Below are 21,610 nucleotides of genomic sequence, written 5' to 3' on the forward strand. Positions count from 1 at the left end.
GAACCAGCCTCTGGACTAGAACCAGCCCCTGAACCACGAACAGCAGTGAGGAAGACCTGTTAATGACCTCAAACATACGGCCCCTGGACCAGAACCAACCTGTGGACCAGAACCGGCCCCTGGACCAGAACCGGCCCACCACAGGGTCCAACCTGTCCAACTCTAAGTGTAGAACAAACATGTAAATCCAGTGTATCTGTGTCAGAGGGTTCATCTGTGGAATAATCTGGAGCAGAACTGAAAAATGTCTTCTTCAATTTATGAATTTAAAAGGACGAATAAATCCACAATAATAACAAATTATAGAACATTATAGAGGTACAACTAAAATAAGATATTATTGTAGTTAATTGGTTATCATGGTAAGAAGATATAGTCACATTTACTAATCATTGTATTTGGAGTAAATATTTAAAGTGCATATAAATACTGTGACATTTCAGCAGGATTAAATCACAGCAGAGGGAACTTGGATTGTACTTTCCAGGCCCCAAGACACCGTATGTCTACAAGAAGTCAGTTCTACTGACTTTATATAACAACTCATGTGTTTTACAGCACATACTCTATTACACAGCACAGAACTTTCAGTTATGGTGTCCAAGTAAAACATTGCCTTCACCACTCAACTCAGCTGCTCTCCCCCCATAGGTACAACATGACTGTACAACACATAACATGAACTAACTTTGAACGCATATTTTCAACATGCAACGCACCACACCATCACATGACACAGTAACACTGCAACCCACATGAGTCACATGACTCGGCACAAACCAATCAGTGTGGCTCGCTACAATATTTTAGTTTATATTAAAGATGGTTGATTATGTAAATCTGATTGTGTATGAGGTGACTAAAAAAGTGGATGTGAATGGTTTGTGTTATTGTAAAAATATACAGAGGAAAATGTGTGTTAACAAAGCAAAGGAAGTGGATCTAGTTTGAATATTAGTTTGTAAAAAGGGGGCAGAGTCAATAAGTTATAGTCCTGCACACTCCTTTTTGAGAGCAGAAAATGTATTTATTTATTTATTTATTTATTACCTCCGCCAAGGAGGTTATGTTTTTGCCAGGGTTTGTTTGTTTGTTTGTTTGTTTGTTTGTCTGTTTGTTTGTTTGTTTGTTTGTTTGTTTGTCTGTCCGTTAGTGTGCAACATAACTCAAAAAGTTATGGACAGATTTGGATGAAATTTTCAGGGTTTGTTGGAAATGGGATAAGGAAGAAATGATTAAATTTTGGTGGTGATCGGGGGTGGGGGGGCCCGGGGGGGGGGGGGGGGGGGGCACTGATCAGCCTTGGCGGAGGTTTGCGCTCTCCGAGTGCTTCTAGTTTTTACCATGTTATATGATTCTTTGTTATCTGATGATTCTACAGGGGTTGGACAAAATAATGGAAACACCTTCACCTCAAGATGATAATGCCCCAATCCATACAGCTAGAACTGTTAAAGAATGGCATGAGGAACATTCTAATGAAGTTGAGCATCTCGTATGGCCGGCACAGTCCCCAGACCTCAACATTATTGAGCATTTATGGTCAGTTTTAGAGATTCAAGTAAGACGTGGATTTCCACCGCCATCGTCTCTAAAAGAGTTGGAGGGTATTCTAACTGAAGAATGGCTTAAAATTCCTTTGGAAACAATTCACAAGTTGTATGAATCAATACCTCGGAGAATTGAGGCTGTAATTGCTGCAAAAGGCGGACCTACACCATATTAAATTATATTTTGTTGATTTTTTAAGGTGTTTCCATTATTTTGTCCAACCCCTGTATGTGCTCCAAATAAAACTACTACTACTACTACTACTACTACTACTACTACTACTACCCTTGGAATGAAATTTTGAAATGCAGAAATTACACTGAAGAAATTAAAACCAGTAAAGTGCTATCATGATAACCTATAAATAATGACAACTCCAAATTGTTCTCTTTGTTTTAGTGTAAAAAAAAAATTAAATTACATGAAAATGTTTACAAGTGAATAACCCGAACAAATATGAACAACATGAAATGTCTTAATATTTCAAAATGTCTCAGTATTCTGTCTGTTATTAAATGTTTGGTGCATTTGTAGATCCACTGTGATCTGTACGTTGGAAATGATAAACTGAAACATAATATTGATAAAAAATTTCATTTATTTTTCTTAAAAAATTTCAGGTTGTTCACATTTTTTTTAAAGAATAGTTCGTAGATGTAAACATTTTCATCATGTAATTTTACTTTTTTCACTCTAAAACAGAGAAACGTTTGGACTTGTCATTATTTATCGGTTATTATGTTAATATTGTAATGGCCTGACCCGTTTCAGATCATACGGGGCTGTAGGTGGTCTGAACTAACATCTAACTAACAGCACTTTGGTCATTTGTTACAATACATTGCATTTAGCACATTTAATCTATGAACCAGATAATTTAAAAAAAAAAAATTGTAGACCAGTGTAATATTATCCTCTGTATTTTGTGTGTTTCATTCAGCAAAAGTCTGTTTTTTTTTTCCTATATTTAATTTGATCTTGCAGATGTTCATAAAAGCTCAGAGTAAATTCAAAGGTTATTATATCAGAAATAGAGAAAAAGTGACGTTTTCAGTCAAATCTCATTAATTGAACATAAACTCAGTGTGTCCATCCACTGTCACTGATCCAACTCCATGGGTTTGACTGGAGAATCAATGTTATAGAAGATGATGGTGTTTCCATGGTAACTATGGAGCCTCTGAACGTCCAAATGGGTCATATCTGATGACCATGAAAAGATGAAGAACTGTATTTGACACCAGTTACTGACATGGATTGATAGAATTAGTGCAGGGGTTCCCAAAGTGGGGTATGCATACCCCCAGGGGTACTTGGAAGAAGTCCAGGGGGTACTTGACATTTTTTGGGAAAAATACATTAAATAAGTCATCATGTACTGAATACAAAATAAATAATGTGAATTAATGCTGAAATATAAAACACAATAAATACATTAATATAATAGTTTCATTGTCAAGTTTTGGTAACATTTTAAAAATGTTTCTATTTTATATTATGTAAAATGAGTTTATTTGTAATTAATTAATTATTTACTTTAATTAATTAAAGTAATTATTTTTTGTTGATAAAAGGTCCATTTATTAATTAATGACCAATTTATTTATTTTTCTTATCAGTAAAAGAGGGCACTTTTCAGTTTACATTTTGCACACAAAATTTTCTATAAAAAATGTCTTATTTTTACATATTACTTAAGTTAAATACATGTTGTTTGTTTACAAAGTTTTGAAAATCTAAACAGACACTTTTGGCACAGGAACAAATTTTGGCAAATTTTTTTCAATCAAAAATGCTGAAGGGCAAGTTGGGGGTACTTGGCTAAAAACGTATATTTCAGGGGGTACTCCACTGTAAAAAGTTTGAGAACCACTGGATTAGTGGATCAACAGGTATTAAACATTCCACATCAGTAGATGCTGTTGGTCGCCGGTGGATGTTTGGGTCTTTATGGCTAAGTGTATTAGTGTCAGAACTTTTCAGTACCTGTGTTTTCAGAATCGTACTCCTGAAAGGCACTGATGAGATCGGACTTGTGCGCGAACAGCTGTTGCCTCAGAGATCTCAGGGCTGATCTCTCCGTATGTCCAACACTGACAAAAAAAAACAAAAAAAACATAAAGCACCATAGACAGATTACATACCACTGCTTATATCACAGGTCACTTGCTTTGAACATCTTAAAAGTCTACAAGTAAAAACATCTCAGATTTATTTAGGGCCAGTTGCAACATTTTTCTCCCCTTAAGTCCATTCTTGTCTTGGTAAATAGTTTAAGTGAAATGTCAAATACTACTGTGGCTAAATGGAACCCTTTCCACATGTGTACCTTTGTCTCAGTGAAAGCTCTATACCGGTCCGACTGGCCTGGTACTGGACAAAATGAGGGACCAGATCAGGACCCATTCGGATGTAGGCTCCTCTGTTACTGCCCAGGTCATAGTAGTTAGACGCAGAAAATATCGTAAGAACCTGGAAGAACACAAGACAAGCGCTTAGTGCACTTATATGTGGACGTATTCAGATTCATAGCTGCTGTGATCTTCATCTGATTGTTCATTATTCAAAGTATAGAATCACCCATTCCAGTTTTACAGCGTTGTCATTTAAAGTGTTGTTTACCCTTTAACCCCTAACGTGTCTGTGGTGAGCGTTCTGAATTTATGATTTATTTTAACCCATAAAGACCCACTGCTACTTTTGTGTCAGTTCCCAAATGACATTTTCTTTATATATAACCTTTCTTAAGTTATTTATTACCCTTTATTATAATACTATCCTCTGTCTTTAGTGTGTTATCCCTATAAACCAGGTATTTTCCTATATTTAATTTACTGATCATAAATATGTTCATAAAAGCTCAGATTGAAGTCGAGGGCTATTATATCAAAACCAAAGAAAACTGAAGAAAAAGTGACTTTTTCAGTAAAATCTCTCATTAATTGAAATTAATCTCAGTGTGTCCATCCACTGTCATTGATCCAACTCCATGGGTTTTACTGGTGAATCAATGTTATAGAAGATGACGGTGTTTCCATGGTAACTACGGAGCCTCTGAACATCCAAATGGGTCATATCTGATGACCATGAAAAGATGAAGAACTGTATTTACACCAATTATTGACATGTAATGATAGGATTAATGGATCAACACGAATGACACAGTTTAGATCAGTAGATGGTTTTGGTCGATGATGGATATTTGGGTCTTTATGGGTTAAATATTTGTTAATATTCAACTGTTTGCTCAATAAGAAAAATTTCAAAATGTGCTGATAGAATAGACCTTGTGCTTTCTATAGACATCTGAGCATGCTCAGTGCACCCCCCATCACCTGTAGAATGGGAGGTAAATCACAGAACAGTGAGTGAGACCGACTCACTATAACCTATTAATTAAAGAGCCACGATGAAATAGCTGCACATTGTGTGACTTTTTTTTTTCTTTTTTGGTTAACTTATTTTCAATATTTTCAAGGGTTCCGTTTCAATTTGTGAGTTTAATGTATTTGTACTTTTTTTTTGCCATTTGTTCACCTTTATATTTTTTTCCTACTTATGTTTGAAATAGAGTTTATCATTATCATTTATTTTTACTTCATTCTGTTTTGGTTTAATAACGTGTTGAAATTGGATCCATGTAGAGAAAGTGTCATTTTCTTCTGTAACAAAAACAAAAATAAATGGTTTCAAACAGTATCACAGCTGAGCTTATCAGTTTGATAATCCATCAACATGTATTTTTTTGTAATTTAGCCTGAAACACAAAAAGTATACCTGTGTACCTGTATGGATGTAATGATTACCGGTATAATGATAAACTGTGGTAAAATTCCTGACAGTTACTAGTACCGTTTAAATTCTAATTATCATGAAAACCATGTTTGATTACCATACTTTCAATTCAAACTTGATCTGTAAAATGCTCAAACAGTGTCCATGAGGTTCCATCTTTAATGCACATTTGTGTGTTTGATGTTTACACGTTAATATTTGAATGTTTCTGCAACAGAAAGTACATTGTGCTGTTATTTTATTTGTTTTTTTGTTTTTTTGTTTGTTTGCTTGGTTGTTTTTTTTCCAAAATATAACTTGGTTGAATTATTTCAGTGTGTGTATTAGTACTTTTTGAACATTTTGAGCACATTTCAACAATTCCGTGATAATAATGATAACCGTGATAATTTTGGTCACAATAACCGTGATATGAAATTTTCATATCGTTTCATCCCTATATACCTGTGTATACCTGTGTATACATGTATATACCTGTGTATACCTGTATATACCTGTGTATGCCTGTATATACCTGTGTATACCTGTATATACCTGTGTATACCTGTTTATACCTGTGTATACCAGTGTATACCTGTACATACCTGTGTATACCTGTATATACCTGTGTATACCAGTGTATACCTGTGTATGCCTGTATATACCTGTGTATACCTGTTTATACCTGTGTATACCTGTTTATACCTGTGTATACCTGTGTATACCAGTGTATACCTGTACATACCTGTGTATACCTGTATATACCTGTGTATACCAGTGTATACCTGTACATACCTGTGTATACCTGTACATACCTGTGTATACCTGTGTATACCTGTTTATAAATGAGGTCTACTGTCCTTAAATTACAAAAACAATGTAAAGGTGGTTGCAGTTATTTGGGATGAAGTGTTGAACACAGAACTGGTGGACTCTTCAAACTCTTCATACTCTTCAAACTCTTCAAACTCTTCATACTCTTCAAACTCTTCATACTCTTCAAACTCTTCAAACTCTTCATACTCTTCATACTCTTCATACTCTTCAAACTCTTCATACTCTTCATACTCTTCAAACTCTTCATACTCTTCATACTCTTCAAACTCTTCAAACTCTTCATACTCTTCATACTCTTCATACTCTTCAAACTCTTCACACTCTTCAAACTCTTCATACTCTTCATACTCTTCAAACTCTTCATACTATTCATACACTTCAAACTCTTCATACTCTTCCAACTCTTCCAACTCTTCATACTCTTCATACTCTTCAAACTCTTCATACTCTTAATACTATTCATACTCTTCAAACTCTTCATACTCTTCCAACTCTTCATACTCTTCAAACTCTTCATACTCTTCCAACTCTTCCAACTCTTCATACTCTTCATACTATTCATACTCTTCCAACTCTTCCAACTCTTCATACTCTTCAAACTCTTCATACTCTTCCAACTCTTCATACTCTTCATACTCTTCCAACTCTTCATACTCTTCATACTCTTCATACTCTTCAAACTCTTCATACTCTTCATACTATTCATACTCTTCAAACTCTTCATACTCTTCCAACTCTTCATACTCTTCCAACTCTTCATACTCTTCATACTATTCATACTCTTCATACTATTCATACTCTTCATACTATTCATACTCTTCAAACTCTTCATACTCTTCCAACTCTTCATACTCTTCATACTCTTCAAACTCTTCATACTCTTCATACTATTCATACTCTTCAAACTCTTCATACTCTTCAAACTCTTCATACTCTTCCAACTCTTCATACTCTTCCAACTCTTCATACTCTTCATACTATTCATACTCTTCCAACTCTGCCAACTCTTCAAACTCTTCATACTCTTCCAACTCTTCATACTCTTCATACTCTTCAAACTCTTCATACTCTTCCAACTATTCATACTATTCATACTCTTCATACTTTATGCTGTAAAAACACTCAGATGAGGTACTTCTCCCTGACTGCTGGTACCTTAACCCTTTTGGGTGAACGCTGTGGCTTTCACCTTTAACTGGTGTCTGTTTGTAAAGTGGCGCTCATGACGCTCACCCTGCGGTCGTGGCAGAACTCGTAGCCCTCCTGTTTGCACTCGTGGGATCGGATGAGGAGCTGCAGGTTGTGTTTTTCCAGCACCTCCTGGGTAACGTCAGGTCCCCAGTAGCAGCCCCCTCCTCGGACCTCGTTGGGCATACATCCGTTCTGGGGCATGGGGTCGCTCCACAACACATCCACGATCTGCAGGACCACAGCAGTCCTAATTAGTTCACTACATCTGCAACCACTATGTAAATATGTAAATACGATTTCATTTTAAATCTAATTCTAAATGTATGTAAATATTTATGTAAATACCAAATTTCTTATTTTTGACTTTATATAATTTCAGTTTTCACTCATTTGTTGTTGTTGTTTTTTCTTTTCTCTGCACTTGCTTGTTGTGTTTGCTGCTGTTAACTGTGAAATTACCCCACAGTGGAATAAATGAAAACTTATCTTATCTTATCTTATCTTTCCTTCCCTTCTCTTAACCTCCGCAGACCCAGGAAATGTCATCAAAGTATCAGCTTTTTTTGTTTTTTATTCAATCAGTGCCTGTATTGGAAACATCAGGATGCAACAGTTTTTTCAGATGCAGTTTTGAACATTTGTATGGAATGTCCTTTGTGGTGGACAGTTTTCTTTTTTTTTTGTGTAAAGTTGTGAAACTCTTGTCCACAAATGTGGACAGTGGGTCCTAGGAGGTTAAATACTCCAAACAGAGCCCATATTCCCTCCTGTGCTTCTTACTTGTTTCCACTCGTTCTCATCTGTCTCTGTGGGTTCTCCAGACTCGGGGTCTGAATCGGAGTCGGACTTCTTGGGTTCCCCGTAGGACTGGTTGAACCCGGCCTGTCTGCGCCTCCTCTTCAGCTCTTCTTCTACTGTCCAGTTCAGCTGACTGCTGATGGGCAGGTTGTGCAGCGAGCGCCGCTGTGGGATGTTGAACTTCTGAACTGGACTCTGGTAGGTCAGTGAACACACTCGGCGCCGGCCCTCCATTTGTCCAAAAACCTCCTCATTTATTGTCTGGTTTTTGTCACCGTTGACTGTCAGACTTCGCTTTGGAGGCCTGAGGGCTGACACATACTGCACACATAGGATACAAAAAGATGAGCACACAGAAAATACCCATGTATATATATATATTTAAGATGTTTGAAATATGTCAGGAACTCTCAGATGTATCTTCTTACTCTGTGTCTGTCCACTCTGGAGATGACGTCCAGATCTGTGGTGTCAGAAATCCCTCCGTGCACAACCAGCACCTTCTGATCGATCACGGTGGCCAGAGGCAGCCAGCTGAAAATCTTCTGCAAAAGCTTGAGGATCTTCTTACCATGCACCTGCAGACAAGTTCAGAACTGTAGCCTTACATATGGAGCCTTGAGCTTATTCATGTGGACACAGAGGGGGATTTAGAAGAAATGGAAAAGGAGGGTGAGGGTGGGGGAGTGGGGGAGGGGGTCTAGGGTTGGAGCCTCAGCTGGCCCTTTCCTATTGAGGTTCTGCACATACGTCACATGATCATGTGGTTTTCTGTTTACGACGCCATATTGGTAGGAAAGCTTTCCTTGGATCGTCCAGTTGTCCATTGTTGGTGATGTTTCTTTTTCTCCTGTGTAGATCTACAATAACATAACGCTTGAAGCAGGGTTACCATGGTAACCACATGTGTTGCAGTTGGTTGCAATAGATGAGTTTCATGTGACGTATGCACACATTCAGTCTGGGAGGAGGAAGTCACGCCGAGTTTGTAGCGTGTTAAAGGATGGACCTGCTAAACTCCTGTTAAAGGATGGACCTGCTAAACTCCTGTTAAAGGATGGACCTGCTAAACTCCTGTTAAAGGATGGACCCGCTAAACTCCTGTTAAAGGATGGACCCGCTAAACTCCTGTTAAAGGATGGACCCGCTAAACTCCTGTTAAAGGATGGACCCGCTAAACTCCTGTTAAAGGATGGACCTGCTAAACTCCTGTTAAAGGATGGACCTGCTAAACCCCTGTTAAAGGATGGACCTGCTAAACCCCTGTTAAAGGATGGACCTGCTAAATTCCTGTTAAAGGATGGACCTGCTAAACTCCTGTTAAAGGATGGACCTGCTAAACTCCTGTTAAAGGATGGACCCGCTAAACTCCTGTTAAAGGATGGACCCGCTAAACTCCTGTTAAAGGATGGACCCGCTAAACTCCTGTTAAAGGATGGACCCGCTAAACTCCTGTTAAAGGATGGACCCGCTAAACTCCTGTTAAAGGATGGACCCGCTAAACTCCTGTTAAAGGATGGACCCGCTAAACCCCTGTTAAAGGATGGACCCGCTAAACTCCTGTTAAAGGATGGACCCTCTAAACCCCTGTTAAAGGACGGACCCGCTAAACTCCTGTTAAAGGATGGACCCGCTAAACCCCTGTTAAAGGATGGACCCGCTAAACTCCTGTTAAAGGATGGACCCGCTAAACTCCTGTTAAAGGATGGACCTGCTAAACTCCTGTTAAAGGATGGACCTGCTAAACTCCTGTGTGCCATTTATTCCTTCTTTTTCACCAGTATCAGTTCTGCATACAGACCGCTGGGTTCCACTGGTGGCAGCGCTGGTTCTGTTTAGAGTTATTACCGCGGTTAGCCTAGCTCCTCAGTATAGTTAGCCTAGCTTCTCAGTATAGTTAGCCTAGCTTCTCAGTATAGTTAGCCTGTGTGCCTGTTGCCTTAGCGGTGTGTAAAAACAGAATAGTCCTCATGTGGTCCGGTGCTGCAGACCCTTTAAACCTCCAAGAGGACTTCCCCTGGACCATCACCTACAGACACAGTGGCTGTGGATCTACCTGCTCCCTTTGAGTTTCCTCAGCCGGGTGAGGCAGATGGAAGTGGGCGGAGCTACAGCGGGCGACACCGCTGAGTTCAGCTGGAGCTGCAGACAATACTGCCCCCCCGTCTGTGCCGGTCTGCTTTAACTATGGGACAGCCTTCCACATGAGGTCCAGTCACATGATGAAGATGGGAGGGGCTTTAGGACACAGACAGTTCATGGAGCGTTTACAGTGAACATATAAGACCGTTTTACAGCGAACATGTGGGACCATTTAACATATGGGACCGTTTAACATATGGAACTGTTTTAAAACTAACATATGAGACCGTTTTACAGCGAACATATGGGACTGTTTTACAGCAAACATGTGGGACCGTTTTACAGTGAACATATGGGACCGTTTTACAGTGAACATATGGGACCGTTTTACAGCGAACATATGAGACTGTTTTACAGCGAACATATGGGACCGTTTTACAGTGAACATATGGGACCGTTTTACAGCTAACATATGGGACTGTTTTAAAACTAACATATGAGACCGTTTTACAGTGAACATATGGGACCGTTTTACAGTGAACATATGGGACCGTTTTACAGCGAACATATGGGACCGTTTTACAGTGAACATATGGGACCGTTTTACAGCTAACATATGGGACCGTTTTACAGCGAACATATGGGACCGTTTACAGCGAACATGTGGGACCGCTTACAGCTAACATATGGGACCGTTTTACAGCGAACATATGGGACCGTTTTACAGCGAACATATGGGACCGTTTTACAGCGAACATATGGGACCGTTTTACAGCGAACATATGGGACCGTTTTACAGCTAACATATGGGACCGTTTTACAGCGAACATATGGGACCGTTTACAGCGAACATGTGGGACCGTTTTACAGTGAACATATGGGACTGTTTTACAGCGAACATGTAGGACCGTTTTACAGTGAACATATGGGACCGTTTTACAGCTAACATATGGGACCGTTTACAGCGAACATGTGGGACCGCTTACAGCTAACATATGGGACCGTTTTACAGCGAACATATGGGACCGTTTTACAGTGAACATATGGGACCGTTTTACAGCGAACATGTGGGACCGTTTTACAGTGAACATATGGGACCGTTTTACAGCGAACATGTGGGACCGTTTTACAGTGAACATATGGGACCGTTTTACAGCGAACATGTGGGACCGTTTTACAGTGAACATATGGGACCGTTTTACAGCTAACATATGGGACCGTTTACAGCGAACATGTGGGACCGCTTACAGCTAACATATGGGACCGTTTTACAGCGAACATATGGGACCGTTTACAGCGAACATGTGGGGCCGTTTACAGCTAACATATGGGACCGTTTTACAGCGAACATATGGGACCGTTTTACAGCGAACATGTGGGACCGTTTTACAGTGAACATGTGGGACCGTTTTACAGCAAACATATGGGACCGTTTTACAGCGAACATGTGGGACCGTTTTACAGCGAACATATGGGACCGTTTTACAGTGAACATATGGGACCGTTTTACAGCGAACATGTGGGACCGTTTTACAGCGAACATGTGGGACCGTTTTACAGTGAACATATGGGACCGTTTTACAGCTAACATATGGGACCGTTTTACAGCTAACATATGGGACCGTTTACAGCTAACATATGGGACCGTTTACAGCGAACATATGGGACCGTTCACAGCGAACATATGGGACCGTTTACAGCAAACATATGGGACCGTTTACAGCTAACATGTGGGACCGTTTCACAGCGAACATATGGGACCGTTTACAGCTAACATATGGAACAGTTTTACTGCTAATATATGGGACCGTTTTACAGCTAACATATCGGACTGTCTTACTGCTAACATATGGGACTGTTTTACTGCTAACATATGGAACCGTTTTACAGCTAACATATCGGACTGTTTTACAGCGAACATATGGGACAGTTTTACTGCTAACATATGGGACCGTTTTACAGCTAACATATGGGACCGTTTTACAGCTAACATATGGGACTGTTTTACAGCGAACATATGGGACCGTTTTACTGCTAACATATGGGACCGTTTTACAGCTAACATATCGGACTGTTTTACAGCTAACATATGGGACCGTTTTACAGCTAACATATGGGACCGTTTTACAGCTAACATATCGGACTGTTTTACAGTGAACATATGGGACCGTTTTACTGCTAACATATGGGACCGTTTTACAGCTAACATATCGGACTGTTTTACAGCTAACATATGGGACCGTTTTACAGCTAACATATGGGACCGTTTTACAGCTAACATATGGGACTGTTTTACAGTGAACATATGGGACCGTTTTACTGCTAACATATGGGACCGTTTACAGCTAACATATGGGACCGTTTTACTGCTAACATATGGGACCGTTTTACAGCTAACATATGGGACCGTTTACAGCTAACATATGGGACCGTTTTACTGCTAACATATGGGACCGTTTACAGCTAACATATGGGACCATTTTACTGCTAACATATGCATCTCTTCATACTGGTATCTTTCCAGATGCCTTCAAAACAGCTGTTATCAAACCCTTACTAAAGAAACCTAACCTTGACAGTAACGCTATGACCAGTTTTCGTCCTATATCTAATCTCCCGTTCATAGGCAAAGTACTGGAAAAGATAGTCTCTGCTCAAATAAATCACTATCTCAAAGAGAATAACATCTTAGAGGAATTCCAATCAGGCTTCAGGGCTGGTCATAGCACTGAGACCGCCCTCACCAAAATAATCAGTGACCTCAGGCTCAACTCTGATGCCAACAAGGTCTCAGTCCTGGTCCTCCTTGACCTAAGTGCTGCATTTGATACAATTGATCATGACATCCTGATTAATCGGCTGGAAAAGCTCGTAGGTTTTTCTGACAGTGTACTACAGTGGTTCAAAACGTATATTAAGGGAAGACAGTACTACGTCAGGCTTGGAGATCACGTGTCAAACACACATGATACATGCTATGGGGTTCCACAAGGGAGCTGCCTGGGTCCACTACTGTTCTCCTTATATATGCTACCACTTGGAGATATCATCAGAAAACATAATGTTAGCTTCCATAGCTACGCGGACGACACACAAATATACATCTCCGCAGAACCCAATGACGTGACAGCCATCCATTCCATTACAAACTGCCTCACAGCAATGAATCAATGGATGTGCAGGAACTTTCTGAGACTGAATGAGGAAAAAACTGAAATCCTGCTTGTTGGCCCAAAAGCAAAAAGGGAAATGCTGATGAGTAGGATGGGCAAACTCACTTCCTGGATCAAACCAGAAGTGACAAGTCTGGGAGTCATTATAGACTCAGACTTAAACTTTAAGTCCCACATAAAGAAAGTCAGTAAAACGTCATTCTTCCACCTCAGAAACATAGCCAAAGTAATGCCGGTTATAAATGGAAAGGATGCTGAAAAACTGGTCCATGCTTTTATCTCCAGCAGACTGGACTACTGTAATGCACTCCTTACAGGTCTCCCAAAAAGCACCACAGACAGACTTCAGCTGATTCAGAACTCTGCAGCTAGGTTATGAACCAAAACCAAGAAGAGAGAGCACATTACTCCAGTGTTGGTTTCCCTGCACTGGCTACCGGTAACCTACAGAACTGATTTTAAGATACTACTCCTCACGTATAAAGCTCTAAATGGAACCGGACCAAGTTACATTGCAAACTCACTGATCAGTTATGTACAAACTAGAACACTGAGGTCATCAAACGCAGGGTTACTAGCAACTCCCAGAAATATTACAAAGAAAATGGGGGACGCAGCCTTTACTAACTATGCACCAAAGTTATGGAATACAATTCCAAAAGACATTAGAGAAGCCAGTTCACTGAATATATTTAAAACCAAATTAAAAACATTTTTATTCTCATTAGCCTTTGAAAGGAGATAAAAATGGGGTCACAATTCAGGAACCAGGAATGTGCGGTTTTTATTTTTATTTTATTTTATTGTATTTCTGTTTTTATTTTTTATTTTATTGTATTTCAAATTTCATCTTATTTCTTGCACTTCAAAAATTCTATGCATAATCAAATATTTTAATGTGCGCTGTTTTTATTTTTATTTTATTGTATTTCTCTCAAATTTCATCTTATTTCTTGCTCTTCAAAAATTCTTTGCATAATCAAATATTTTAATGTGCGCTGTTTTTATTTTTATTTAATTGTATTTCTCTCAAATTTCATTTTATTTCTTGATGTATAATCAAATCTTAATGTATTTTAATATTGTATTTTTTCAATCAATGTGAAGCACTTTGGGCTACAATTTCTGTATGAAAGGTGCTATACAAATAAAGTTTATTATTATTATTACTATTATTATATGGGACCGTTTTACAGCTAACATATGGGACCATTTTACTGCTAACATATGGGCTCGTTCACCAGTTCCAGTTCAGAGCCTGCAGGTGTATGGCTGATGTGAGCCGGTTGGAACTGGGAACACTGGTTTTACCTTCCAGTTGAATGCATCACTGTTGTTCATAAACATGTAAACTCATCTCTGGTGCCTTTATCACAAGCAGACATACTCACAAATGACAAAACATGCAAACATCAGTCCAAAGAAAAACACCAGATAAAGCAACAGTTGTGACTTTCTGGATCCAGATAGCGTGCCTACCAATAAGGCGGTGTAAACAATAATCACATGACCAGTGACGTCAGCTGCACGTACTGAATATGGTCGTCATGTTCTAGATCTCATCTACGCATTGTGTATCTGTCAGAATGGCAGCTAGTACGAAGCGGAGGAAACGAACAGGCTGAATATATTCACATGAACAGTAGCGATAAGTGCACATTCATTGTATTCTTTCACATTATAACTTTTATTAATTAAAATATTTTGAAGCAAACAACCATCCATCCTGTCATAGAAGCATTCAGCACAAGATTGGTCAAACAGGTCATTTAGCACTGATGAACAAATATTCCAGAAGGTCTAATATGCATGGCTTCCTTTGATAGAAGAACTATGTTTGGAATAAATAAATGTAAAGTTTCCTTTAGCCTAGTGGGTGAAAAAATACACAATATATTTGCGCATGGATTATTGGCAAAAATTTGATTCCTAAGCAAAGACTGTATTAAAGCAGCTGTTCACTTATCCTTTCTGTAGAATATATGTGATTTTTGTTTTACTCTGATTACATTTTAATGAACGTAAAGTAAATGACCTGTTTGACCGATCCCCTGCAGCAGTTCCAGGTCCAGTCCAGGGAATTCCCTGACTGACAACTGCCCCCCCCAGCTGTTTTATGTGTTTAATCTATTCTTGTATTTGTCTTTCATTTTGAGTTTTTCAGTGTAAGTTGCTTTGGAAAAAAGCATCTGCCAAATGCATAAATGTAATTGTAAGATAAAATGTCATGTTTGACAACTTTATGTTTTCTGTGGCAACTCAAAGATATTTAACATTCAGTCCATGCAGTTCTACAGTTCCCACTCTATATTAATACATTTATTCTGGTCGGTTTTAATCACCAGTGTCTGTTTGGGTCTATATGGGTTAAAATATTATGCAACACTTAATGCTATTAAAAATGTATTTCTGCTCAGTGTAAGATCAGGTCATGGTCTGTCTCTCAAAGGAAGTTTTTCCGCTTCAAAATGTTTTGCAGCAGTTGACTTGGACTAGGACCATTCTTCTGTCCTGGGAGTCAGACATGGTGTATCAATGTTCTGCTCTCAGGAAGAAAGGAAAGTATTTTTATGAAAGCCCACAGTGTAAACACCCGAGGTTCTGGAGCTGAAACCGTTACTATCTGAAGGTTACTTTTACCCATGAGGTGATACAAAATAGCAGGGTGTCTCAGGCATGGCAAAAATGTAATCACAGAGCGGTATTTTCACAAACTAATATTAGTAGTGATACACCTACCCTGTATTTTCCCAGAACTTCTTTAGTGAAACCATATCTGCAATAAACAGACAATGAATATGCCGTTAAGTGGACACAACATGAGGAATGAATGCAGTCACACCTGAACTGGACATACACGTGGGTTTACTGGGATGGGAGTGGAAAAAATGACAACAACAAAAAACACAATCCTGAGAAATTCCCCTTTTTTTTTTAACAGTTATTCACATCTTTTTTCTTCAGATAGTTTGTTAATATTTTCATAATTTAACAGGCTTTTTTGCACTGAAACAAAGAGAAATATTTGTAGTTATCATTATTTATGAGATACGATGTTATTGTACATACATGTCATACATGGGTTTACTGTGATGGAAGTGTAAAAATGACAACAAAAAACACAATCCTGACTTTTCCAGAATGTAAAGTGCCCAAATCTTGTTTTTTTTTTTTTTTTTTTTCTGCTTCATTAGTGTATGTATAGAGTGTATATTTTAATTCCATTTCCTATAGATTTGTACATGTACAAATCTTGTATTTTTCTGCTTTATTACTGTATTCTGTTTATATTATTTATTACTTTATCTTTTCACACCTAGGCTTCGTTCAGACTGCAGACAAATGTGGCCCAAATCCGATTTTTTTGTCCATATGTGACCTGTATCTGATCTGTTAAAGACCGTTTGAACAGCACTAATCTGATTTTTTCAAACCCGACCCAGACCACTTTCATATGTGGTCCTAAATGTGACCCAGACCACTTTCATATGTGGTCCTAAATGTGACCCAGACCACTTTCATATGTGGTCCTAAATGTGACCTAGACCACTTTCATATGTGGTCCTAAATTTGATGTCTTTCTGATATTTTATAATGTGACTTCAGTCTGAACAGCCAGGTCGCATTTATCCGACCTTTACGGACCTGGACACAATATAGACAACCAGTCCACTGGAGACAGACACAACAATGGGTTCAGAGTTACAGTGGATTTATAACATGTACAGAAAGTGTAAACTGGAGTTCTTATACAGTGAGTGGATGTGTGGATCAGGTCTATTAAAAATATATGTTTATATTATTTACAGTGGGATTTACATTGTAATATGTACAGAAAGTGTAAATTGAAGTATTTATACAGTGAGTGGATATGTACAGGATACATCAGACACATCAGGACCTCTTTAGTGCATGTGGGTCACTTCAGGACCTCTTTATTGCATGTGGGTCACTTCAGGACCTCTTTAGTGCATGTGGGTCACTTCAGGACCTCTTTAGTGCATGTGGGTCACTTCAGGACCGCTTTAGTCCATGTGGGTCACTTCAGGGTCACATTCAGTTCAGACTCAAAACGGATAGAAGTCGCATTTAATGTGGAATATGAACGAGCACACAAAAAAATCAGATTTCACCAAAAAATCTGAATTTTGCATTAAGACCTGCTGTCTGAATGTAGTTTCACTTCCCTTTTTTCTTTTTTTTTTTTTGCTTTATTACTAGTATTTAGTAGCTAGTATAAGTATGTTCTTCTCGCCGCTCCTCCTCCTGGGATGCAGAATTGTGACATTTGTCGTATTTCAATGACGTAGAGGTTGTATAAATGCGACCTGGGCGTTCAGACTGAAGTCGCATTGTAAGCTATCAGATACGTATCAGATTTAGGAGCACGTATGAAAGTGGACTGGGTCGGTTTTTAAAAAAATCAGATTAGTGCTGTTCAAACTGTCTTTAACAGATCAGATACAGGTCACATATGGGCAAAAAAATCAGATTTGGGCCACATTTGCCTGCAGTCTGAACGTAGCCTTAGTCTAGGTCTAAGTCTAAATGTGATCATGATGTCATTTTGTTGTGCCTACCTCAAGTTAACAATGTGATCTTCATGGTTTCCTCTGTTCAGGAGGATGTCGTTGGGGTATAAGAGCAGGAAGCCAAACAGGATGAGGAGGATCTCTAGGGAGTTTTTCCCACGATCCACGTAGTCTCCGTTAAAGACATACGGTTTCTCCAACGATGGCAGTCCATTCTAAACAGGTTAGAATTAGTATACATTACAGGTGTCAAACACGTGGCCCATGGGCCAAAAGCAGCCCTCTAACGGGTCCAGTCCGACCCATGGGATGAATTTGCAAAGTGTAAAAATGACACTGAAGATATTAACATTCAAGGGTGTTGAACTGGTTTTAGTTCAAGTTCCACACACGGACCAATATGATCTACAGTCAAATAATTGAATAACAACCTATAAATAATGACTCCAAATGTACTTGTTGCTTAATGTGAAAAAAAATATAGACTATTCCTATAAATAATGACAACTCCAAATTTTTCTCTGTTTTATTGCAAAAAATAATATTAAATTATGAAAATATTTACATTATCAAACTGTCCTTTAACAATAAAATGTAAATAACTTGAACAAATATGAACAACTAGAAACGTCTAAAGAAAATTAAGTGCGATTTTACAATATTCTGCCTTTTACTAAATGTTTTTCACTTTTGTAGATCCGATCCATAATCTATAAATGTATAAATGATAAGATAACATTGCACTTTTTTTTTTTTTTTTTTTTTTTTACAGTTATTCACATCTTTTTTCTTCAGATAGTTTGTTAATATTTTCGTAATTTAATAACCTTTTTTGCATGACAACAAAGAGAAAAAATTTGTAGTTATCATTATTTATAAGATATTATGTTATTATTTTACTTGAGATCAAATTGGGGTGAATGTGGCCCCTTAAAGAAAATGAGTTTGACACCCCTGCTGTACACAGTAAATGCCCCTGAGTGACTATTTGTGATGTGATGTTGAATTTGCGTATTGTTTGTACCTTATAGAATATCAACAGCAGATCCTCCAGGTGCCCGTGTAAATCTCCTATAAAAGACACAAATAATATCTTAAGGTTTTATTGAGACACACGACAGGGAGATGTGACAAAGCCTGGTGTTTTATACCGCATATGGTAATCTCTTTGGTATGACAGGTGGAGACATGGTTAATGTTGGGAAGAATTCGTAGAAGTCTCCAAGTTTCTCCAAGAAGCTGCAGAACATATCGAGCATGGAGCTGCTACTGGGAAAAAACAAATGTGAGGAGAAATGGATCATCCCTTGCATTTTCGTGTCAGATGTGTACCTTTGGTGTCACTGATGTGATGGAGGTGCCTGAGAACCTACTTGCTTGTGCTTGAAAGCCTCCACCAGCTTGGACACCCCGCAGAAGGTCATGGGGAAGGTCAGATGAGGACCGCTGTAGCTGTCCGCTACCTCCACACTTTTGTAGCAGAAGTATCTCTCCCATTCAATGTCACGGCATATTTCATTCTCACGGAAGATGTGAGATATTAGATTTCCTACAGACGGAAGCAGATCAGGAAAGATGAACCCTTTATCGGGCAAGTGACTATTTTTGGTCATTTCAGCACACATTACAAGTAGGGGTGTTCGAAAATATTGGTTCTCCAATATATTGCAATATTTCATTTCACAATACTGTATCGATATTAAAAAGTGCTGTATCGATATTTTTAGGTATTTATTCAAATGCAGATATGGCGGAGGTTCCTTTTTGTTTTTTTGTTTTTCTTAATTGTTTATATTTTATTTATCATTATTGAACACTGTTTTATTAAATAATGGTTCTTTGAATCCTCCTAAAATCACTTTTTTCTGTCTGAGGCAGATGGGAGTTCCTTTGGAAACTAGGAGAATTAGAAACATTTTGTGACAGAACATTAGATCTTGTCCTGTTATTCTATCTTCTATAGTTTTTATCTTATTGTGTCTTTATAAAGTGACCGAGAAGTAAATATTTACACTCCTTGTAGAACTCCTTGCAGAAACAATAAAGCTAACACAGTAGGAGGACTTTCCACAGCACTGCAGTAAAAACTACAAGTCAGTAAATCAAACACGTCTTACTTTCACTGCATGCAGGAGTGAAGTGGTCCATCAAGTGGCCAAAGAAACTGTAGAGCTGAGTAGATCGAAAAACAACAGTGTCACAGCACATATATGTATGTCACAAAGAAAGAGCACATTCTGTTTAAGTTCAATTCAAATTTAAAAAGATTTAGGAAAACCTCATTTTCCAGAGACATAGAACCAATGAACGAGAGTACGACAGTAATAAGTTACTGATGGGATGTCATCAATTGTTGTCTTTTTCTTTAATTTCTTTTTTGTAGCACTTCCCAAATGATTTTTTTCTCTATTTTAATTTCTTTACTTTAACTTTATTTTTTCATTTTATTCATTTACTCCAGTCTAAATGATTGGAAAGGAGCAGGATGAAGAACACTTCTACTACCTGCCCCTTTCTTCAAACATCTGCTTCCATCAGATATGTTGCCATTACGAATTTCCACGAATTTGGGCACGAATTTCCCATTTCTCACAACTCATCACCAACCATAGAGACAACCCCCGGTTCCTCTTCTCCACTTTTAATATTTTAACAGGCACTGATTTTAATAAAGATATTAAGACACCAACAGATGATATTTGTGAAAACTTTGCAGACCACTTCAGAACTAAAATCAAGGACATCAGATCCAGCCTTTTATCCCAGAAAGTTTTGTCTGTTAACACACCTGGACTGTTGTCCTTGCCTGAGGAAACACTGGAGAGTTTTGCCCTGGTTGATGCGAGGACACTTGGTCGAGTTTTCTCCCAAGTAAACCCAACAACCTGCCTTTTAGATCCAATTCCTACATCACTTTTAAAGACATTTTATGGCTTCTTTGAGGAACACATTTTAAACATCATGAATTGCTCTCTTCAGACGGGTGTCTTCCCCACCGCCTTTAAAACGGCGGTGGTGAAGCCCCTTCTGAAGAAGAGCAACTCAGACCCCAACATTCTTAATAATTACCGACCTGTATCCAACTTACCGTTTTTAAGTACAATTTTAGAAAAACTGGTTTTTAACCAAGTTAACGACTTTTTAATCAGAAATAACATTTTAGAGAAACATCAGTCTGGTTTTAGGAGGAACCACAGTACCGAGACAGCACTTTTAAAGATTTTAAATAACATCAGGTGGAATTTTGATAATAAAAAGCTCACAGTGTTGGTTCTACTGGATCTAAGCGCCGCTTTTGATACGGTAGACCATCTCGTTTTATTAAATAGACTCAGACACCTAGTCGGCTTCTCCGGTACTGTTTTTAACTGGTTTTGTTCTTATCTCACAGACCGATGCTTTTATGTAAGTATGGATACATGTTCCTCAAGAACACATGAAATTGGATGTGGGGTTCCCCAAGGTTCAATTTTAGGTCCACTTCTTTTTAATCTGTACATGCTTCCCCTTGGGGACGTCATCAGGAGACACGGCATCAGCTTCCATAGTTATGCTGATGATACACAGCTATACATCGCCGTGTCTCCTGATGACACAGGGCCAGTTGATGCCCTTTTTAACTGCATTGTAGACATCAAGTCATGGATGGCAGAGAATTTCCTACAGCTCAAC

The 21,610-nt window shown here is 38.5% G+C and overlaps 1 protein-coding gene across 1 annotated transcript in view; it reads right to left on the reverse strand.

Annotated features, from left to right (window-relative positions):
• The window catches only part of ppef2b (protein phosphatase with EF-hand domain 2b), a 32,339-nt gene that overhangs the window by 4,285 nt on the left and 6,444 nt on the right, over positions 1–21,610 (reverse strand). Inside the window, exons 6-16 of the mRNA XM_030148301.1 lie at positions 20,056–20,110; positions 19,312–19,487; positions 19,090–19,204; positions 18,963–19,009; positions 17,987–18,153; positions 16,146–16,182; positions 8,580–8,729; positions 8,134–8,472; positions 7,396–7,581; positions 3,881–4,023; positions 3,538–3,644 (exon numbers count right to left, since the gene is read on the reverse strand). Of these exons, the coding sequence (XP_030004161.1) occupies positions 3,538–3,644; positions 3,881–4,023; positions 7,396–7,581; positions 8,134–8,472; positions 8,580–8,729; positions 16,146–16,182; positions 17,987–18,153; positions 18,963–19,009; positions 19,090–19,204; positions 19,312–19,487; positions 20,056–20,110 (1,522 nt within the window). The remainder of the gene's footprint in view (positions 1–3,537; positions 3,645–3,880; positions 4,024–7,395; positions 7,582–8,133; positions 8,473–8,579; positions 8,730–16,145; positions 16,183–17,986; positions 18,154–18,962; positions 19,010–19,089; positions 19,205–19,311; positions 19,488–20,055; positions 20,111–21,610) is intronic.

Source organism: Sphaeramia orbicularis, chromosome 12 (assembly GCF_902148855.1).
Source record: "Sphaeramia orbicularis chromosome 12, fSphaOr1.1, whole genome shotgun sequence".
Lineage (NCBI taxonomy): Eukaryota > Metazoa > Chordata > Actinopteri > Kurtiformes > Apogonidae > Sphaeramia > Sphaeramia orbicularis.